General features: G+C 35.3%; 1 protein-coding gene across 3 annotated transcripts in view; it reads left to right on the top strand.

Annotated features, from left to right (window-relative positions):
• The first annotated feature begins 3,620 nt into the window (after positions 1-3,620).
• Positions 3,621-23,707, top strand: part of LOC127840832 (clathrin interactor 1-like) — a 41,790-nt gene continuing 21,703 nt past the window's right edge. For 2 of the 3 annotated variants that reach the window (XM_052369257.1, XM_052369258.1), the window contains exons 1-10: positions 3,621-3,793; positions 7,439-7,640; positions 8,775-8,913; positions 9,477-9,614; positions 14,100-14,268; positions 17,174-17,215; positions 18,116-18,308; positions 18,756-18,897; positions 20,457-20,980; positions 21,932-21,994. In XM_052369257.1, the coding sequence (XP_052225217.1) occupies positions 3,762-3,793; positions 7,439-7,640; positions 8,775-8,913; positions 9,477-9,614; positions 14,100-14,268; positions 17,174-17,215; positions 18,116-18,308; positions 18,756-18,897; positions 20,457-20,980; positions 21,932-21,994 (1,644 nt within the window). In that variant the 5' untranslated portion in view covers positions 3,621-3,761. The remainder of the gene's footprint in view (positions 3,794-7,438; positions 7,641-8,774; positions 8,914-9,476; positions 9,615-14,099; positions 14,269-17,173; positions 17,216-18,115; positions 18,309-18,755; positions 18,898-20,456; positions 20,981-21,931; positions 21,995-23,707) is intronic. The other variant, XM_052369259.1, reaches the window with a different exon arrangement.

The following is a 23,707-nucleotide window of genomic DNA, read 5'->3' on the forward strand; positions in this document are numbered from 1 at the left end:
AACAATAATGCACAAAAAAGCTGGACCAGCAGCAGAGTCAGTGTATGACATAATATAATTTAAATAGAATACAAAGCATACAAAAAATCATATCAAAGCATAAATAAAATAGAAAAAAGGAGGAAATTAAACACTGTGTAGGAAGCTGCTGATCTTGACCTGCAAGTAGGTCTAAAATCTGCAATAAGACGGCAACGTAAGAAACTGAATTAAAAAAGAAACACAAAAGTGCGACAGATAAAAAAGTGCTTAAGACGAATATCATCTCGAATCAGATTCGAGATGAACTGATCAGCAGCTTTCTCACAACAAAAACAGAATAAAAGCATGAAACAAACTATAAGCAAGCAAATAAATAGAAGCAAGAAACAACTATATGCACACTAAGCAAACTAGAAGCAAGCACATGCAATCAAAATAAAATACTTAATAATACATAAGCAAAGCAAAGACAGCAAAAGCAACTAATCACAGTGTGGCATGCAGCTCCAGAAAAAATTGTTCCTAAGTTACTTTACAGGCAGAACATTTACATTCTTTACCATTCCAATGCATCATAAAGCCTTTGAATTGGTTAAAGTTACTAGCTTTTCTGTAGATTTCTAGTAAGGCATTCCATAGAGCTAGAGCCGCATGCCGGAAACTGTTAATAACATACATTTGTACTAGTAGTCTTGGCTTGGGGAATCACAAGAAGATTGGTGTATCTGAAATGATAACGAGATTCACGTTTGATAACCAGGTCATTAAGAACAGGTGGAGATATACTATTTATAATTTTAAATGTTACAAGGGCCATAACTCTGGTTCTTCTAATAAATAGACTAGGGCAATTAAATTAGCTTTGTCAGTAATTGGTCATACGAACTGTTGTAATCGTCGTATACAAAGCGAAGAGCTTGCTCTTGCTTTTTTCAATTTCGTATGTGTTGCTTTTAGAGCAGAAATGCCAAGTTAGAGAGGATTTGAGAGGATAAATGCATGGGCAAATGGTCAATCTACTGGGGCGACAGAGATTTTTCCCTATTCTTTTCAAACTGTTAAGCTGCTGTGCTGCCTTACTACCGATGCTACTTATGTGGTTATCAAAATTTAGGTTTGAGTCTAAGTTTACTCCAAGAAGTTTGACAACATCGTCACATTTAATGTTTGTGTTTCTTATACCGAAAGAGGGGATTTTGGAAGCGGTTCTTTTTCCAATAGCTATAGCTTGAAACTTGTCGGGATTAGCTTGCATACAATTAAAAGTAAACCTGTCTATTAGGATATTGCTTTCTTTTTAAAGAACTTTGACAAGGCCATCAAAATTTGCGGAACAATAGAAAAATGTGTTATCATCTGTATAATTATAGAGTGTGCCCTTATGAATAAAATAAAATATATCATTAACGAAGACATTAAATAGGAGAGGCCCGAGTATGGAGCCCTGAGGCACGCCCTTGATAATATGAGCCCAGGAGCTTACAGAACTGCCTATTTGTATTTGTTGTTTCCTATGGGATAGATAAGAGGTTAAACGATGAATGGAGTTTTAGAAAGACCGTAACAGTTGAGTTTGCATAAGATGATATCATTGGGCAGGCAGTCGAAGACCTTAGATAGATCCATTAGAACCGCAGCAACATACTGGTTGGAGTCTAATGCAGATTTCCAATCCTCGACAAGTTTCAAGAGTGTTGTTTGGCATCCATGTCCTTTTCGAAAAGCACATAAAAAGTTATTGAAACTCTTATCAAAGTGGATGGTTAGTTAATTAGCAAAAGCCTTTACGAAAATTTTGAGGGAGCAGGTATTATACTCACAGGTCCTATAGTTAGATTTAACTTGGGGATCATTTTTCTTGTAGACTGGGGTTACCTGTGCTTGCTTTAGTCGATCAGGGAATATACCAGAGTCAATAGAATTGTTTACAAAGTATGTATATAAAGGGACCAGTGACTGTGGCACCTAATTTTAAGAGTTTTATAGATATATTGTCAATTCCAGTAGCTTTTTTAGCATTAAACTTCCGTAAAATATTTGAGACAGTTGATTGTTCCACATGTGAAAAATTAAATGAATCTGGCGAAATATTTCATCCTAGTATTTTGTCTATACTTGGATGAGTACGTTCATCAAAGGTAAAATCTTTTCCAATGTCCTTCGCAACATTTACATAGAAGTCATTAAAAATGTCAGCTACGTCACTATTATCCGAAATTTTCTTTTGATTTTCATTGAGTATGATTTTGCTCTGATTATTTTAAAACTTGTTAGAATTATAAGGTTTTATTGTTTCCCGAAAATCTTTAGATTTACAGCCACCAGTACACATTTCCTGATAAAAATATTCATAGATTTACGTTTAAGTTTATTTACTATATTTCTATTTTTACGATAATGTTCCAAGGATTTCGAATTTTTCATTTTGGTATACTTGTTATAAGACATTTTTTAGTGTAAATAGCTTTTCTTAATTCCTATTTCATATAAGGTATGTACACGCTTTCTGTATGTTTGTTTAAATGGAGCATGCTTGTTCATAACTTCGACAACATCGTTTTCAAAAGAGTTATACATCAAATCTAAGTTACCGGGATTACATGAATAATTTACCAATAAATAATTATATAAGACAGAGAAACAACTTCTTTGTTTTTTTTTTAAATATCTATTCACTCAACGTTTCGGTCAATTAATAAATGAATAATTTACAACATTCAGTTTGCACAAGTCTTCATTATATGAATCAATATTGAATTTTTTAAAGCTTCTGTAAGTGATTTTCTGTTTCTCATTCCTCGGAACAGTATTGTTAATAACAAAACTTATCGTATTGTGACAGTCACTAACGCCGGTAGAGAAATTTAGAGTTATGATGCATAAATGGTTACTATTTGTCAAAAAGACATCCAGTAAGGATGGTGAACAGCCCTTCTTAAAACATGTTGAATTCTTAATAATGTTGGACAGGTTAAACATTTCTAAAATATCTAATAAAATTTTGCTTTTAGTTTCACAAAGGAGATCATGACAGCATACTAATCAAAAACACTTATACATTTGTCTAAAGTTTTGCAAAAGCTATCAGAAAAAGATAAAGTGTTCATGCTTGGTGACCTATAGACGCAGAAGAAACACCATTTTGATTTGTTTAGATTGACCTCATTAATGATATTTTCGAGGTTGTCCGACTCAAGGGTTTTACGTCTTCTCGACGGGATGTCTTGTCTTATGTATGATGCTACACCACCCCCATTAATGTCTCTGTCTCTACGTTCAAATCTGTAGCCGGAAACCTCAAAGATAAAGTCTTACTTTATAAATTGATTTAAAATATATATGGCCAGTGCAAAGCAACGAATGTTTTTTCCATTACATATTCTGCTGCTGCTGCTGCTGCTGCCGATGATGAGGATGATGATGATGATGATGATGATGATGATGATGATGATGATGATGATGATGATGATGATGATGATGATGATGATGATGATGATGATGATGATGACGACGACGACGACGACGACGACGATGACGATGACGACGATGACGACGATGATGATGATGATGATGATGACGCAATCAAAATATCATACAGTCGATGTCGATGCTTTACTATAACGACGTATTCATTCGTGCAATAAAATACGTTGACGTTTGTTATGGCCTACTTTAGGCGATAAAAATCAACAATAACCTTATCTATAAACATCGATTATATTTTATGATTTTGTGGCTTGTTAGTAATTGTATTGTGCAAATAAGACATTGATTAAGCAATGCATAAAATTCGGGAAATAACAGAGAAAGTGTAAGTGGGCAATAACCTAAACAAAAAATTGACAGTTGAGCTAAAATTAGCCTACTGAAAGTTACACGTAAACACAAAAGTATTTCTCTGTTTTGTTTGCCGTTGATGGTTGTTTGTTACTGAAACAGTTACAATTATGAATTCATGACAAATGAGCGCGTATATTTTGGTATTTTATTGTAATGTACATAACATTTTTTAAATAATGTTTGTTTATATAAAAAATGTCGGAAGTGGGAGGGGCACCGGCAAAGATTTTTACAGAGAAATACTGTACAATACCGACAATACCCACCTCCATAATACCCAAACATTGTAATATAACAAGGTTGTGCGTCAAAGTCTGATAGATGGACGAACATTAGGACAACGACAAGATTCAAACAAAACCATACAGTTTGCCTGAAAAGTTGTGTTGAGTGATGCCTGATCTGAGTGATCAGGCTGATGGGCCGTGTAAACATTTCCAGCTATGCAAGAGTTAAAAACAGTCTGCTCACCTTTTGAATGCTGGCTTCGATTCACATTTGTCAGTTTTCCTTGACTACTTAATCCATCTGTTGAACCTACTGTCAAATGTTCAATTATATATTTATTGTTGCAAAGCTTTCATTCGTGATCTTAGAGATGAGTGAAATAAAGCTCATCAGATAATGTTGAAATTATAAACTTTTTGTTTTTCTTAACTTTTGAATCTATCCTAGAGTATTAAAAACATTTCTGAGGCTTTTATTGTAGTAATTTGTTTTTGATTACCAGAACTTGAACAATTTGTCTCAAATATGTTTGTTTGTTAGGTTGCTTATTCACTATTTATGTTCAGGTACTACTTTAATGTAACGCGGATACTAATAAGTATACTTAAATAGACCCAGGGTTGTGAAAATATGCTTACAGAGGGTCTGGCAAGTGGGCGAAGTAGGTGATTTCTTCGTCCAATTAATCTTAACTTCGCACATTAATTTCATGAAGTTACTTCTCATCCTTTTAATGATTTACTTTGTGTCAGACATTGGCTGATTAAAATCAATTTGATGTGGAAAATTGACACAGGAGGATTCTCAGCCATAAGTTGCCCCATCTACAGGTCATGCAAAGTTGAACATTCAAAAGAACAGTCTGGAGCCATTACACTTCTTGAAATTGTTAAAAGATGATGCCTTGATTTATTGCCTTGTGCTGGCTACCAATAACTATGATTCAGCAAAGTTAAATGGCCCATTAAAACAATACTCAAGAATGATCAAATGGGAAGAGATAACCTAGCATTGGCAATACATATGGGGCTCGTTAACTGGTTTTATTTGTTATCTCTGCTGTAAATAAGGTTTTAAATGAATAATAATTTAAAGCAAATATTTGTAACAAAATAAACATTTGATTTCATGTTGAATTGCTTAAAATTTACAAGGAAGTAAAAAGATTCTGAACATATCTGGTTTTGTTTGTTACAATTGAAGTTTTAATTGATACTCCTGTACAGGAAAAAAAATTGTTAAAAGTACCATCATAATTTACAAGCAATGACAAAGAAGAAAAATGTAGGTTTTATACACATGTCTTAATATAAATGAAATGCAGCCTTTTGAAATCCACCATCCATTTCAGTCTCTTTTAAAGAAATTATTTCAGCAGTAATGAGGCTTAAGAGTTATTACATATATAGCATGTAAATTAAGTGTTAAATATATTGATTAAATTCAGTTTAATACATCAAAAACACAATATGAACACTTTAGTATGTGTATTTGTATCTGTAAATGTTGTCCCCAAAAGTGCGAAATGAGAGTTTTTTCTGATTAATGATAATTGGCATGGTGTAATGGGGGTATAAAATAAGTGACGAGTTGATTGTACGCTGAACAGAAACCATTTTATCTTTGAGTTGCCTCACTTGTCCCTAATTTTTAGCTGAAGGAGAACTCAATCAGTGCTCCAGCTAGGATTTGAAAAGGGCACGGGGTGGCTTTTTTGTCAAAAGGGCACTTTCTACGCGCAGTAGTTTGTCAAAAGGGCATTTTCCAACGCGCGGTCGTTTCAGGAATGCTTCCTGTTGCATGTTGATTTAATACTTGTTAGAATATATCAGGGTTCGACACTAAGGCACGTCCGACAGACATTGTCTAGTAAGATCGGTGGTCGGGCTAGTAAAACTGCGGGCTAACTTGTCCGACTGGTCGTACATAAATTAAAAAAAATCTATACTGATTCAAATAACTATAAATAACTGCTGTGAAAACCTTTACTTTTAATGTGTAAAATTACTCTTGTATCCGTTATTTACATTAAAACAAAACTAGTATATTTAAATAAACGGGGAGCATTCACATGATTCATCGCTATTTTAGACACAAAGGAGAGCTTCCTGCAGAAATTGTTTGTTTCAATTGGTCAAGTTGTCATGAATATTAATGATTTTCTGCAGTGTCGTAAAACTGTAAGGGCATGATTTTACAACTTCTATCGAAAAGCGGTATTGTCAATGTAAACTTTTTTGCGTAGCAGACAAGATAATGTAATTTAAAGAATGGCTTTGTTCAAGTTCGGATTTTTGTCCGACAAATCAGTAAATACAAAAGAATGCGACGCTTTACTGACACGAAACGTAAATATAAAGAAACACAAAAACGTCAATTTTATCATAGATGGAAAATCGATTCAGTTCCCATGGCTTGAATTTGACGACGAAAAGCAAAAAAAGGGTTATTTTATTGTTTTACTATATGCATAAAAAAATCTGGTGTTCACTGATTATTTACTGATAAATCCTGATTAAACAGTTACATGACACAATTGTGTTCATTTGCTATGTCATTTATGGTCTAGTAAACATCAGGTTTGGGCTAGTACATTTTAAGAGGAGCTGGTCCGACGGTCTTGCTGTTAAAAAAGTTAATGTCGAACCCTGTATATTGTTCCCATTGTTATTAAACCATTATTAAACAATTCAAATAAAATGTATACAATGAGGAATAAACTAAATACAATGTAATAAGAGATTTATTAATTATCATATGTAAAAAAAGAATTAAGGGCAGTGGGGGCCCTAGGAAGGGCATGGGCGGAGGTTTGGAAGGGCAGGGCGGGGTGCCCTTCAATTTAGGCCTAGCTGGAGCACTGACTCACTGCTCCCTCAAATTTGAACCTAGGCTGAGCCCTGAATCTATTTTTTGAAGCAACATGGGTAAAACTAAGATCTATGATGCAAATGTACCATTTCTCCAAAAGATGTTACCACTTCTCCCTATTTTGGCTTTAGGAAGAAGTGACTTCTGCCCTAAATTTTGAGCCTAGCTAGACCCCTGTTACACTTATCCAGGAATTCTAACGCTAAATTGGTCATTGTCTGAATATTTTTTTTCAAATTAATTATGCAAATAAAACTCTAATACAGTCTAAATTTGCAGTGTACGTTTTAGTATATTGTCCGTTCCCGGGATATATTTAAGTAGTACCCGGATTACAATTACAAATCAATCACTATTTTTGCACTCCTTAGCATTCAACAAGGATGCATTTATATTTGACTGTGACATATTTACTGTGCCAATATTTAAGGAGCTTTCATATATTGAAGAATATGTAAAACAAAAACTGGACATTATGTACATAAATGATATTTTATAAAAAGCACAACTTTTTTAGCACCAATGTGGTGATGAACTACTCTGAAGTTGAGACCAAAGTTAGAGAGGCTACCAACGATGATGCATGGGGGCCACATGGCAGCATCTGCTCAGAGATTGCGCAATACACATTCACGTACGAACATTTTCCGGAGGTGATGGGAATGCTTTGGAAACGCATGTTCCACGAAAATAAGAAGAGCTGGAGAAGAACATATAAGGTATAAGTACTATAAACTATGCCTTACAGTAAATCCCAACAAGTTATGGGTGTGCTACTTGATGACGACATTCAGCATTCTTATGCAGAAGTGAACCAATCTAAGAAATGCAAATTTTATTACTATTATTCATTTCAAACATTACATTGAAAACTTGAACTCTTAGTATGTAATTTTGTTCTCATGCTTTTAACAGATAACCATTAATATCCAATTAAAAAAATGTGTATGAAAAGGCATGCCAGATAGAAATAGGTTGTGTTCTTTCTCTAATTAAAATTATATTGGCAGTGATTGTAGCAAGCTATGTTTTAAAATTGTGCAACCTGATGCAAAGGGTATGATATCAATAAATATGTAATTAGGTAGAGATTAGCTGTACTAAAAAAAGCCAAGGGGCCTGAAATGGAGCATGATCACCTGTTTTTGTGAAAATTGTGTGTTGGTCAACTTTTTTTATTGTAAATGACTTATGACAAAATATAATGCTTTATAAATAACAAGGCAAGCTGCACTTGCAGTCTAATTGTGACATAAGATAGACTTTTTAATTGGTCAATATGTTCATAATATGGTAACTAACTGGTTGCAGCATTTAAACAAAATTTGTTTATAAATAGTGGGGAACCATACAATCTACCTGGTAAGCATTTTCCCTGAACTTGTCAAAATGAAAAGCGAACACAATTTTAAAAGAATATGATGTAGGCTATTCTTATGCTCTTTTGATATTCAGAAAAAACATTTTTCAAACTACTATTGTCAAATTATCTTACTCTTGTCAAAGTTTATAATATAAATCATCATTTGAAATAATTATTATTGCTTGTGTTTATATTCTTGAAAACGGTACTTCCTTTTATTTGATAAAACATTTCTTATAAAAATCTTATATCTTATGAAGTCCTGTAAAATTTTACAAGATACAGGACATCATTTCCTGTCAATTGTTGCTATCTTTCACATATTTTGCATATGGACTGAAATAAAAGATGCTTTTATGGTCTCCTGTTGCAAAGTCAGAACAAATCTCCAGACAATGTTATCGAAATGTCCTGATTTTACCAAGAACAATTATGACATGTTTGCTCCCAGGCGTTCCTCCTTTATCACATGGCTTTCTCTTTCCTCCAGTCACTCACCCTGCTGATGTATTTGATACGGAACGGCTCCGAGAGGGTTGTCACTGGCGCCAGGGAACACCTGTATGATCTGAGGGGCCTTGAAAACTACACATTCACAGATGAGCATGGCAAGGATCAAGGGCTCAATGGTAATTATGTGGACTGTTGAGGAATGTGTTCATATTGGATACATGTTGTTAAGCCGTATGAGCTTTGCAAAGGGAAAAGGGGGCTTAATGCAATCTGCACAGGCTAATAAGTGACAACACTTTCTGCTTTAAAGTTGTTTTTTTGTTCAAAGGAAGCGTCTTCTTGGTGAAGATCCTGTTTAGCTGAAAGTGTTGTCCCTGATTAGACTGTGTGGACTGAACAGGCTAATCTGGGATGCTGTAGGCACATGCATTAAATTAAAAATACGATGTTCCCAGAGCAAGCCTTTCTAATTGTTTTTGTCTTCTCTAACTTGAACTGAATGGTCAAAGATAATAAAGGAGGTAAAATTACAGTAACAGTAAAACACTGTTGAAAAGTAAAGTTATAAAATACTCAAATTAATAATTATTATAATTGTTTAAGTAAAAAGCAACATGGTATTATTTGTTAAAGAAGTTTTGGTTAGGCCCTGATAACATATTTGCTAGACTGTATGCACGTACATGAAATGAATATATAAAGGTACTAATGCATTGTGAATTCTTGTTTTCTCCTGCAGTTCGTCACAAGGTGAAGGAGATCGTGGAGTTGATACAGAACGATGACAAGCTGCGCGATGAGAGAAAGAAGGCCAAGAAGAACAAGGACAAGTTCACGGGCATGTCTGGTGACCTGGCCTCCTCCAGATCAAGCTACAGTATGCACTGACAGTTTTGTTTTAGCTCACCTGAGCGATAGCTCGGGGTGAGCTATTGTGATCACTCAGCGTCCGTCCGTCCGTCCGTAAACAATTTGTAAACATCTTCTTTTAACTAAACCATTGAGCCAATTTCAACTAAATTTCATGTGGAGCATCCCTAGGTCATGGGACAAAAGAATTGTTAAAAAAAATTTGATCACATGACCAAGATGGCCGCCATGACCATATATGTCAGAAACCGCTCAACAGATTTTCAAAACATTCACAGGGATGACCTTTGAAGGATCCCCTGAAAAAGTTGTTCAAAGAAATTTGATTCGTCAAAAAACATGGCCGCAGGAGCTCGTTGAACTTGGCATGTTTATTCGTTTTTGCCTATTTTGTAAAAACTTTCAAAAATCTTCCACATTTTTTGTCCGATCCTTTCCAAATTTGCACAGTGTCTTTATATCAATGAGGACACGAACCCTACAAAAAAATGAGCATTATTGGTCCATGAAGTACAGAATTACCTCCCCTTGAATTGAGAAATAAAGTCCAAATTTTTCATCCAATTCTTTCCAAACTTGTAAGGATTTAGCATGGTTCAAACAAGGGAAACAACTACAGTTTATGCATGTTCTTTTTATTACAGATTTGCCTCCCTTTAATTCATTCAAAATCTCATTTTACAGCAGAGATTCCAAATCTGACCTGTAAATGAGCCCCATATTTACTGCCAGTGCTAGGTTACCTTTTCCCATTTGATTATTCTTAAGTATTGGTCTTGTAATGCTGCTACTGCTACTGCTACTGCTACTGCTACTACTACTACTACTACTACTACTACTTACTACTACTACTACTTCTACTACTACTACCACTACTACTACTACTACTACTACTACTACTACTACTACGACTACTACTACTACTACTTCTAGTACTATTACTAGTACTACTACTACGAGTACCACTACTACACACCACCACCACCACCACCATACGACTTCTACTACTACTGCGACTACTACTACTACTGTAACCACCACTACGACGACTACTACGACGACTACGACGACTACAACTACGACTACGACTACTACGACTCACCACACGATACTACGACGACAATAACGGCTACTACTACTACTACTACGTCTACGACTCTACTACTACTATACAAAATACTATTACTACTATATTAATAATACTAAATATTACTACTACTACTACTACTCTCTACACCACCACCACCACCACCACTAACCACCATTCACAGTGACAAAAAGTGTATTCACCACAATGGCTGCTACTACAACTTATTGCCCATATAGGGGCGCATGCATGTTTTACAAACAGCCCTTGTTTCTATGGGATTTTAACCACAACTGTTCATGTTTATCTCCGACACATATTTTTAGGTCACCTGTCATGAAGTGACACGGTGTGCTTATGTGATCGTGTGATGTCCGGCGTCCGTTGTGCGTGCCTGCGTGTGTCCGTGCGTCCGTCCGTCAACAATTTGTTTGTGTAGACAGTAGAGGTCACAGTTTGCATCCAATCTTGATGAAATTTGGTCAAAATGTTTATCTTGATGAAATCCGGTTTGGGATTGTATTTGGGTCATCTGGGGTCAAAAACAAGGTCACTAGGTCAAATAATAGAACAACCTTCTGTAGACAATAGAGGTCACAGTTTTCATCCAATCTTTATGAAATTTGGTCAGAATGTTTATCTTGATGAAATCTGGGTTGGGATTTTATTTGGGTCATCTGGGGTCAAAAGCTAGGTCACTAGGTCAAATAATAGAAAAACCTTGTGTAGACATTAGAGATCACAGTTTTCATCCAACCTTTATGAAATTTGGTCAGAATTCTTGATGAAATCTGGGTGGGATTGTATTTGGGTCATCTGGGGTAAAAATCTAGGTCAAATAAATAGAAAAACCTTGTGTTGACAATAGAGGTCACGGTTTTTATCCAATATTTATGAACTGTGGTCAGAATGTTTATCTTGATGAAATCTGGATTGGGATTGTATTTGGATCATCTAGAGTCAGGAACTAGGTCACTAGGTCAAATCATAGAAAAACATTGTGTAGACAATAGAGGTCATAGTTTTCATTTGATCTTAATGAGTCAGGTGAGCGATTCAGGGCCATCATGGCCCTCTTGTCTTTAAATTTGGGCTGATTTTTGGCCTCATTCACAATCGCAAAAAGTATATATTTTTTCGAAATGGCTCACCGAAATTCCAATTTGCATCTTTCCAACATTTAGTTTATTTCCTTATCCAGCTTTATAATTTGAACCGTTGTTAACAATTTCCCACTCAGAAAGAAAATCTTTTAAGTAACATTTTTGTAATAACTACTCAAAATCAATGAAAATTTCGTACACTTGTTCGTAAAATAAACTTAATCAATTAAAAATCAGTGTTCCCTATGGCAATTGCCGAAATTTCAAAGCCAGATGTGGTCTGGTAAAATAGATGTTTGTAGATACAAAATGCTCGTTTTTATTATTGTTTTGCATATCTATTCATACGACACATGAACACTAAAATGGTGTTCGTGTGTCGTATGAATAGATATATTCGCAGGAATTAAGTGTGGCCATAAATAAATAAAAACGAGCATTTTGTATCTACAAAAATCTATATAATCATACCACATCTAGCATTGAAATTTTGGCTATTGCTATAAGGAACACTGATTGTTAAGGTGTGGACTTTATTAAACAAAATACTTCACGAAATTTTCGTTGATTTTGAGCGTTATAGAGACTTTAATGAAAATAAATGGCTTTTGCAACCAGCATAAAACCAGAACTGGCTGCAAGTAACTTGCAGTCTGTTCAGGCTTTTATGCTGGTTGCTGCTCATCAGTATCTCAGGCTTGGAAATGAAGCCTTTAAAACTTGAATCTAGTAAGAAAAGTCTTAAATTATCCCCTGCCATAGGCGGAGGGATATTGTTTTGGCGTTGTCCGTCTGTCCGTCCTTCCATCCGTCCGTCTTTCCGTCCGTCCGGAGCCATATCTTGGAAGTGCTTTGGCGGATTTCATTGAAACTTGGTATGAGTATGTATATTGATAAGAGGATGATGCAAGCCGAATGGCATTGTACACCATCTGCTAATAACAGAGTTATTGCCCTTTGTATCTTGAAAAAATGCTTTTTTTGTGTGTCCAGAGCCATATCTTGAAAGTGCTCTGGCTGATTTCATTGAAACTTGGTATAATATATGGATAAGAGGATGATGCACGTCAAATGGCATTGTACACCATCTGTTAATAACAGAGTTATGGCCCTTTGTATCTTGAAAAAAATGCTTTTTTGAGTGTCAAATATAGTACTTTTGTGTCCAGAAGCATATTGGCAGGGGATATCAATTCAACGAATTTGCTTGTTGAATTTTAATTTCTAAGTGACTACGAATGCATCAAAATACGTATCTAAGGGGTTGAAAAGGGTTAACATAATGATGAAAACACTGGATCTACATACCAATGAAGAGTTTTGTTGAATCCTGAAAGGGGGCGAGGGGGTGAGTTGGGCGTTTCCCTCCCCTGAGGTGGTTCTATTAGACTAAAATCACAACCACCATTAAGTGTTTTAACAAATTTCAGGAAGAGAGAGAAAATATTATACTCTCACCAACATAAAAATAGAATATATAATTTCAACCTACTGTTGAATTTTATCTGAGTTCTCATTTTTGCGCTCCTGCCTTTACATAAACAAATCACCAGCACGAATATTATTTTACCATTTGTCAAGTTCTCCTTAGTTTACATGTGTGTCAATACATACCAAGCAGTGTTAATGTAATATTATAGAATGCTGATGTTTATTACCTCACACTTTCCGCAAACTCAATATAAAACGTTAAACTGCAGAGAACAGTTTATTTTACTGATAGTACTTTATACTGCACAGAACAGTAAGTAGTACATGTATTGACAGTTTATTTTCTCAAGTACTCAAGTAAAAAAAAACATGTTTGAGAGTTAGTGATAAAAAACTTATATGAGGCTATGTCTTATCATGGAACCCATTGTTTTAGAGTTGTTCATTTAGCGATTTTCCAAAGTGGGCTTATCAGAAATAAATCAACACATATAATCTTATACAGTTTGATTTCTCTATTTCACTTTACAATGCATGCAAATATATCTGCTTGTGTAATTTGCACAAAATTTAAATTGTGAAAAGAAAGTGATTTAACAGTATTCATTAAGCTACATGTCATTGGAAGCTTAAGTCTTGTCGCGCATTTGAACTGGCAAGTGGAATATGAATCACCCTGTCAGCTGCTGTATCTTTGAAGGTGATAATTGAATAAAAGATATCTTACAAAGATTTTACTTTATTTTAATTTCTTAAATACTAAACATGTTTTGGCCAAAACTTTATCAGTAGTATAAATTTAAACATAAACACAGAAGTGACATCAAATCATTCCGTAACGTAATGTCACTCAGCAGCATTGTTTGTGTAGGTGACAGATACGACGAGGCGCCGCGTAAGAACACTGAGAGTCACCTTGGTGAGATAGACGACTGGAACGATGGCAAGAAGTCCGTAGTAGATGAGGCGGTGGACAAAGGAAAGGACATCTGGAACCGCATACGTGGCATTGCTGGACCCGATGAGACTGTAGACTACAGGTTTGGGGAACAATTTGTTTTGTGTCTGTGGTATACAGGGGTGTGATTTTTCTTCCTTTCACCGGTTGTCCTCCTTTTCAATGTCAAACATATTGTGCAAATAGTTATACACTTTTCTGGATTTATATGCAAATACAAGTTAGGTTGAGCCTTGTTAGGGGGTTGGGTATTTTCCACCCCTGAGGTTTTTAAATCACACCCCAGGTATAGCAACCGGGCTCTTTTACCAAAGGAGGATGGAAATAATGGATTTATTTTTTAAGGCCATTTTTCTGCCGCTCGGGATTCACCCTTGCTATTAAGTTTTAAGTTGTTATTTTTGAAAGCATGTGGGTAAATAGACTTTGGGGTCTTAAGTTGACATCAAGGGGAACATGAATGATTTGTTAGATATTTGCTATTGGATTGGAGGACTTCAACAGGAACATGAATGATTAAATAGATATTTGCTACTGGATGGGGGATTCAATGGGAACATGAATGATTTGATAGATATTTGCCACTGGATTGGGGGACTTCAACGGGAACATGAATGATTTGATAGATATTTGCTACTGGATTGGGGGACTTCAACGTGAACATGAATGATTTGATAGATATTTGCTACTGGATGGTGGGACTTATTCGTTGATCTCAAGTCATATCAATGGCAAAAAAAGCCCTGAGAGCTGTTTTAATTGCTTGTTATTTTAAGTTCTTATTTGTAGTCGCCTTCTCCGATATGTTATCGGTATGATCAAGTTATTGAGATGACAGGATTCGTTTTAATTTCCACATTGTTTAATTAATGACATCAATTTGTTTGATTGATATTTTAATTGATTGAGATCATCTTTGTTTTCCTGCATGCTTCAATGTTCTGTAGGATCATTAGTCAATAGTGTGTATAATCAAACAGGGCTTCCCCTGGCTCAAAAATTTCTTTAGCCAAATTCACCTTGTTTTGGCAAAATTCTTCTATTTTTGGCTATTTTTAAGTTTTAATGAAGAAAAGTTGTAGCCAAATAGATTTTTCTTTAACCAAACAGTTCAATTTGTAGCCATTGGCTAATCTGGCTAATGGCAGAGGAAGCCCTGTCAATGAACTCAAGATTTGAAGTGGAATGTTTAATTCTTTGTTTACAAATCACCAAATATTTTGATGTCTGCAAATGGTGTTGGATGCATGATCATCAATTATTTAAAAGGCGTATTTTTGTTTAAAAGCTTGGAGTCTCATACATGATACTACATGCTTGCTAAGCTGCTAGTTGCTGAACATATTCACTAGCTAGACTGTTTAAATATCTGTATTGTGTCATAAGACATCACGTGTTTTTTTTACTAAGAAAGTGAGGGCGATAGTCGGCGTCTTCCCCTAGTAGCTACCAGATTTTTTCCCCCACAAAATACAATTTCCCCTCAAATAATATCATTTTTTACCAAAACATATTGTTGTTTAGCATTTATTTCAGTTTTAAACCGATTATTGATAATTTTGATTGCTTAATTATCCATCGCAATACTAGCTCATTTGCGGTGGTCGCTAAAACACGTTAAAATAGAAATAAGCATCTATGGAGTTGGATTAGAATGTGTAGTTTGCGGTTCCTGTAATTTTTGCAAAGTCATGCGGAACATTTCGCACTTTATCGCTGTCAATGTTGGTAGAAGAATCCTCAAACTAAACGTGCTTACATCTGAGTCGTTAAAGCATGCTATATAACGTAATGGATAAAGGGAAGTCAATCTAAATGTCATATGAGTTTGTTAACGTTTTTTTAATGATTTTGACAGAAAACTTCTTTATTGTAATTTGGAAGTAATAAGATGATTCATACATGAATAATGCTTCACACACAGAAATCAATAGATATGTGCACTGATAAAAAACAACAACAACAACATTGAATGTTGTTACTTGAAGTTTACAAAGAAATTAATAATATATGATATAATTTAACAAGGACATTCTTAAAATAATATGAACAATACAATAGACATTCAAAAGAAATTATAATATACAGTGGAGGTGGTGGGATTTGTAAATGAAATTTAAATGCAGTTAAAGAGCCTATGCAAGAATCCTAGCCCTGCTTTACTTTGTAATTTATGTATGGAATGTGGGTATTGTAGCATGTCTCCCCAAGTTTTGAGTGAAATGAGCCATGTCATATACCTTGGTCAGTGACTTTAACTGGAATAAAAGCTTGTTTTGTTACAGTATATTTGCTTGTTTTTCTGTTTTTTGCATGAAGTAACACATAAGTACATTTGACTGGTCTGTTGATATGTTTTACTGATGTCGTATAATTTTTTAAATCAATATTAAAATAGTTAACAGCAAAATATCCCTTTTATTGATATACATATTACTTATTCTTCCAAAAAATTTAAAATATATTGAAATGTAAATTGCACAAAAAAATAAGATGTTTGCAAACTGTAAAAAAATAAAGTAGTCTAGACTAATGTTCTTATACAGATTTGCATGTTGCGCAGGCTAGCTCAGTTGGTAGAGCACTGTGCAGGCTAGCTCAGTTGGTAGAGCACTGGACTACAAATATAGATTTGAGGATCGTGGATTCGAGTCTTGGCTCGGCAACATAACTTGTATGGTGATTGGTCATGAAGTCCATTCTCATTCTAACTCTGATTGAGTAGGACTGTTGGTCAGTTACTGGCATTAGAATATAAACACTTAGTTCTGGTAAACCTAGCTAGTCGAGGAAAAGTGTGAGTTGGTTAACTTACAATCGTGACCTGATTGAAAAATGTTGAAAACTGTGAACAAACAAACTAAACAAACATTACAACATGAATTTGTGTGATTAAATGTGTTGTTTTCTTGAAAAGAGAAGACAACTTGTGCTGTGCCCACAGACATGGCTGGTTTCATGCTTATCTCCCTTATGCTTCATTATAGTGGCAATGCTGACAAGAGAGGGCATGACGTTATAGGGTTTAGGTGAGCAAAACATTTACAATTACTGCGTAATTATTCCCATCGATGCCAAGGCATTATTCATGCATCATTGCACTCACATTTTCATTTTCATTAACAACTCCATAGGTCAGGCTTTGTGGTTGTATATAACTGACATAAGCTGCTAGTCATATATATTTGTTAAAAATGCTTTAAGAACTTGCCATGCTTAGATAAGTTCATGCACATTAACAGCATACAGTGTCTTTCAAAAATATCTGCCTTAGACATTTTGTTGTCCATTTTAACCAAATTCAAAGGACGTGTGTGCAAAAGTAAAATATTGCCAACATTATATTATCTCTGTACCAACAAGCAGAACATATAAACATGTGAACAGAAGAACAACTTCAACAAGTACACTAGTAAGGCTGTACATGATTTGTCACACATTGTTGATGGCTAAAAATTGCATTTCCTATTGTGCAATTACTAAATACATGTTCTTGTGATTATATATTCACGTAAGCACAAGGGACCTTTAACATTTCTTACACCATGTTGTTATTTGAGGGTGCACTTACTATTCACTATTTTACTATTGTTGTTTTCTTACTGACCAACTCTATTTTCATTTTTTATAGCAGGTATGTATATTATATGTTATATGGTAGTATGAAAGTTTAACGGTAGCCTGAGAGAGTCACTCTTTTGATATTTTTGAAAATAACGGTTAATAGCTTATATTTTACAGCCTACATTTCTACTTTCTTTCAAATCCCAGTATGTTGTTTCAAGCAAATGTTTGTATTGTTATTGATCAGGGGTTTATATCTGAACCCATTTATATTATGTGGACCTACATGTAGCAACTTGACAGCCAATATGTAAGCAGATATTCATATTATTTTTCATTAACTATTCTGTGGTAAAACATTCCAGTGATGAAGTAGACAATAATCAACGCAACAACGATGATGACTTTGACTTCAAGGACAACATAGAGGAGTACACCCGTCATGAGAAGACGGAGACGACAAAAACTGAAAAGATCACATCCGCTAAGCGAAGAACCCCTGCCAAGATTGACCTGGGGGCAGCAGCCAGTCAACTGGGCAAGGATTCAGACACTAAGGTGAATAAAGGAACATTGCAAAAATATATTTGAGTAGGACTCTAGGAAGTGTGGGCTTAATGCTTGTGCATAAAGTCTTTCTTAGTAGGTTAGCCTTTGTTGTCCACAAGGTTATCAGGGACGACACTTTTTGCTTTTGTGGCATTTTTTTAAGCAAAAGTGTCGTCCCTGATTAGCCTGTGCAGACTGCACAGACTTATCTGGGATGACAGTTTATGCACATGCATTAAAATCAGTTACTAGTATTCCAAAACTCAGCTTATTTAATTGAAGGAGACTTAATTCTGTAGTGTATAGTCCACAGTTTCAGCCATAGTATTTTTTCAATATCAAAAATGTCTTTGGATGCTTAACTGGATTTTTATTTGAAATAAACCCCAGAATCTGGCGATTTGCTTTCATAACAACAACACGTGATTGGACCAAATTTCCCATGTTTGTTTACAGTCAGTAAGCAGCAGTGCCAGTAAGTCAACAATAGACACCGGTCCCAGTCTCATAGACATGGGGCTAGCCTCTGGATCAGGCAGCAACAGTGTGGCTGACTTTGCTGACTTTCAGTCTGCGGGCAACGAATTCAATCCTAGAGGTTTGCAATATATGAAGAATATAGACCTCAAACGTAGCTTTTTTATAAGATCAGGGGACAAAAATATTTATAAATTGCACTCGTCCTGCAGGACAAGTGCATTAAAATTTTCACTCGTCCTGCAAACACATGCACTTGTCCTTCAAATATGTGTGAAAGAAAGATTGCAAAGGACTGATATGACAAACAATGTTTCCTATATCACTGCTAAAATGCTGCTTACTTAGTTATTCATGCCAGCTGATCACAGAAGAAATGTTAACTTACTTTATTTATGAGGAACACAAAATAAATAAATGAAGACAAATTTGTTTTTTCCTTTTTCTAATGCTTGCGTGCTTTCCATTTCGAATGGTTGAACATCGCTACTGCCCCCTTTAAAGAACGCTTGTATGTCAGACATTTTTCAGATGAAATTCAGACTGGTTTAAAACCGTACTTCGCAGTAAAATAATTCTTTAAAAAAAATCAATACTTACAGTGAATGAAGTCAGATGGTTCCCTGTCAACATGGACACGCAAAGTTTACACCAAAAAGCCAATATTTACTCGGGACACAGTCTCGCATAACAACGCGCACCTGCTGTATGAAATTTACAATTACGATTTCCGGTTCATTCGCGATCTACTTTCGGAATAGATATGCTTTAAGAAATGATTTTATTTAATGAAAAAGAGTCTTACTGGTCAGAAAATACATATTTTAACATCAGTTTTTTTTCACTCGTCCTGTAGGACGAGAGCTTTAGGGAAATTCACTCGTCCTTTCAAGATTTCACTCGTCAATACGAGCGGACGAGTGGAATTTTTGTCCCCTGAAGATACCAGTGTAGTTGAGGGTATTCAAAAGGCCTCTGATCATAGTGACTAGGCTTTTAAGGACAATTGTAACCATATACAGTGTGGGATTTTTTCGTTCAAAATCATGTACGGTATTTGGCCCCATTCCCAACGGAAAGAAAGTAAATATTTTTCCCAATTGGGACCTAAAAATTCCTCCCATCCAGCTATCAAAGTTCAACCTTAGTAAATATAATAAATATAATACTGAAAACACTTATATTCTCTATGCTGAAGCTTTTTTTGAGCAAAACAAAAACAATACTAATTTCTCAATATAGGTCAAAACGCTGCAAATTGTTCTTATCTAAATGGACATGGCTCCATTCCCAAAATTGTGGAAAAACAAATTGCCTTAAATAAATACAATTAGAAAAATTGTTGATTTAAAGATCTTTTAACTTTAGAAATGTGTTTTTATACAAGATTGGGAGAGGACAAATTGCACAGTAACAACTTGTTAATTGGCAAAATTTATTAACATAATGTTTTCAGTATAACTGTAGATCTGCTCAGAATTTTGTATCTAATAAGTTGAATTAATCAAATACATAATTAAAAAATCTACATGAAAAAACAATGTTGTTTCCAAAGTGGAAAGCTAACTTCTGTAGTTTTAGTTAATTAAAAAAGAAAATCCGCCAGTGAATGTGTGAATAGTGAGCATTTCCTTAAAACTTATTTGCCACATGTTAACCATATATGTGTTATATTTTTAGGTCAAAAGGTTGACGACTTTGCTGACTTCAGTGGAGCATCATTTCCATCCCCCACCCACCAACAACAGAATGGCGGCTTTGCAGATTTCTCATCATTATCTTCTAGTCAAACACAACAAAAGACAAATGCCTCAAATTCCTCAGACTTGTTTGATGTGTTTAGTAGTGGTAATGCTCCTATGCAGTCAACTGTACCCATACATAACATGTATCACACAAACAATATGGCTTCAATGAACAATCAGGGATTTATGGGAAATATGGCTAGTCCCAATATGGGCATGATGGGAAATCAACCAGGGATGATGTCATCGCAAGTTGGTATGATGTCTTCACAGCCAAATATGATGCCATCAAATGCTGCCATGATGGGACATTCAAATATGATGTCATCACAACCTAAGATGATGTTTTCTCAACCTCAAATGATGTCAGGCCAGCCACAGATGATGTCATCACAACCTCAGATGATGTCATCACAGCCTCAAATGATGTCACCCAATATGATGGGAATGCAGCAACCTGTAAGTGTAACCAAAGTGGTGCTAATCAGTAAATGACAGCTTGAACATTTGTGTGCTTATTGTTTAGCTGTGGCTTAGTACAATTTCAGCTTTAATTCATTAATTTAATCCACTACAAAGGATATTCAAAATATTTAGGTTTGTGATTCTTCTACTATCGGCTTATTTTTTCCCCCTTATTAGTGCTCAAGATTGCTTTATAAAAAGTTCTTAACGTAAATGGATCTGCAATATAATAAAAACATGCTGAACCCAGTACAGATGGTAAGAAACTTTCCTCACCTGAGGTTTTTTCAAAATCTCATGCCTGACTTTATTTCTTGATAATAGACTTTACCTGTTTTTATGCCCCCAAAGGAGGGCATATAGTGATCGCACTGTCTGTCTGTTTGTCTGTCCGTCTGTCTGTTTGTACGTCACACTTTGTGTTTAGGTTTCGAAAAATGCTCATAACTTCTATGTCGCTTCAGATGTAACCATCATATTTGGTATGCATGTGTATATGGACAAGGCCTTTCCATACGCAAAAAAATTTTGACCCCTGTGACCTTGGCCTTGAACTAAGGGTCCGCATTTAGGTTCCGAAATCTGCGTTTAGGTTTCGAAAAATTCTCATAACTTCTATCAAAGTGTTTATAGGGGGCATATGTCATCCTATGGTGACAGCTTTTGTTACTGATATTTTTAATTCTTAAGCTTTTCTTTAAGAACCAAATGGTACTAGCTGTACTACATGTATATGATCATCACTAAAAGCATCAAAAACTTAAACCATGTGTTCAAAAAGTAAAGCATGCAATTTATATGTACATTTTTTGATACAAGGTAAAACTGATCGTTTACTGTCATGTCCAAGTATCATAAGAAGAAACTTAAATTCATGAATCTGTGTGGAAAAAATACCAAGAAATATAGATGCACATTGCGTTAATTTTTTTTCTTCTATTTCAGATGGGCCAGCCTATGATGCCGCAGCAAGGCATGATGGGAAATATGGGCATGATGGGAAATCAGGTTTACCTCACTTTTATCAGTTTGTCATGTTATATTTTTGCCAAATTGCACATTTAAAATATCACACATAATAGTTATTCATAACAAATATTGTTGCTTTTTGTGCATGTCCATCAAACCAAAATCTTTTTTAACAACATAAATATATTAAATTGTAAACACCCTCACTTTGGGATCTGGCTAATTATTCACGGCCGGTTATGTTTATCCCAGTCCGTCCATCTATCCACCCAAATCTGGATCCTTTGATAATTACTTTAGCTAGGTTTATGAAGCTAGGTTTATGAAGCTAGGTTTATTAAACTTGGCACGTATGGTGAATTTGCACATTATTTCAGTATGCTTTTCAGACAAAAACATGTTGTTTTTGTCAATACAATTTTTACAGAAATAAGTGTACATTGAATTAAAACTTTGGATCCTACATTAAGGCCAAAAGTACTCATGCTAGGTCAATGATTTGGTATATTGATAGAGCGTCATGCATTATATCTAGTGCTGCAACAATATACCGGTATATCGGTATATATCGCAATACGCAAACCGCATATCGTATCGCGAAACGATTTTCATCATACCGGTACGAAAATTCTAAAAAAAGAAGCCGCATTTCGTCCGGAAAAAACTTCTAAAATAATGATAACACGGTAAACAAAACAAATCGGTGGTAAGTAAAAATATGTTACGTAAAAGTAGCATTTAAAAAAGTCTATTGTACGGATTAGCTTCGTTACATGGGAGCACGGAGCGTTTATTGTCTTGTCTAGAGTCCGTGATTGCAGTCCTCACGATATGCTTCCACGTGTCATACATGTACTGTACAATTTCAGATGAAGCTGTGAAAATACGGAAAAAACAACAACAAAACAATTCATTACACAATACAAATGTAAATTGATGATATTATCAACAAAAATTAAGTGCAATCTAGCCCGAATTCTCTTTCGGGTTATTATTCTTCTTGTCGGCTTTAATAATGGTTCTCAAAATCGCAGACGAAACAGACGCAGAGTTTGAGTTTATTGACAATTCGAAGGGAAAAAGTGTTGTTTGGCCGTATTTTCGTTTGAAAAGGAAGAGGGGAACGAACGAAATCGAAGAAGGAATCGGATATTGCAACAGGTGTAAGGATGGTGTAAAATATAGTGGGGGAACATCAAATTTGTTTTCTCACTTAGAGCGACACTAAATCTGATGGAAAAGGTAAACAATGGGACGAAGCACCACGACGCATGTTAGGACAGCCAACACTTGTTGAAGTGTGCCACAAACTTGACCAATATCGACCTTCGTCTGAAAGATCAAAAAACATTTCTGACAAAATTGCAATGTTCATTGTCAAAGACCTTCGTCCGTTTAGTGTTGTGTCAAATGAAGGATTCCGTGCACTTGTTCAGACCTTAGATCCCAGGTACACCATTCCATCTCGTACTTATTTTAGTGAAACGGCAATCTCAGATATGTATGATCAAGTTAAAGCAGATGTAACATTGCAGTTGTCCAAAGCCTCATCGGTGGCCTTAACCACCGATGGTTGGACCAGTCGAGCTACTGAATTGTATGTAACCATTGCATCAACACACATTTCAGCTGACTGGCAAATTCATAAATATGTTCTCTTAACACGGGAACTTCCTCTAAGCCATACAGAAGAAAACATTGCCAATGTTTTGAAAGATGCTATCAATGAGTGGGGTTTGCCAGAGTGTTCCG

Source organism: Dreissena polymorpha, chromosome 8, assembly GCF_020536995.1.
Source record: "Dreissena polymorpha isolate Duluth1 chromosome 8, UMN_Dpol_1.0, whole genome shotgun sequence".
Lineage (NCBI taxonomy): Eukaryota > Metazoa > Mollusca > Bivalvia > Myida > Dreissenidae > Dreissena > Dreissena polymorpha.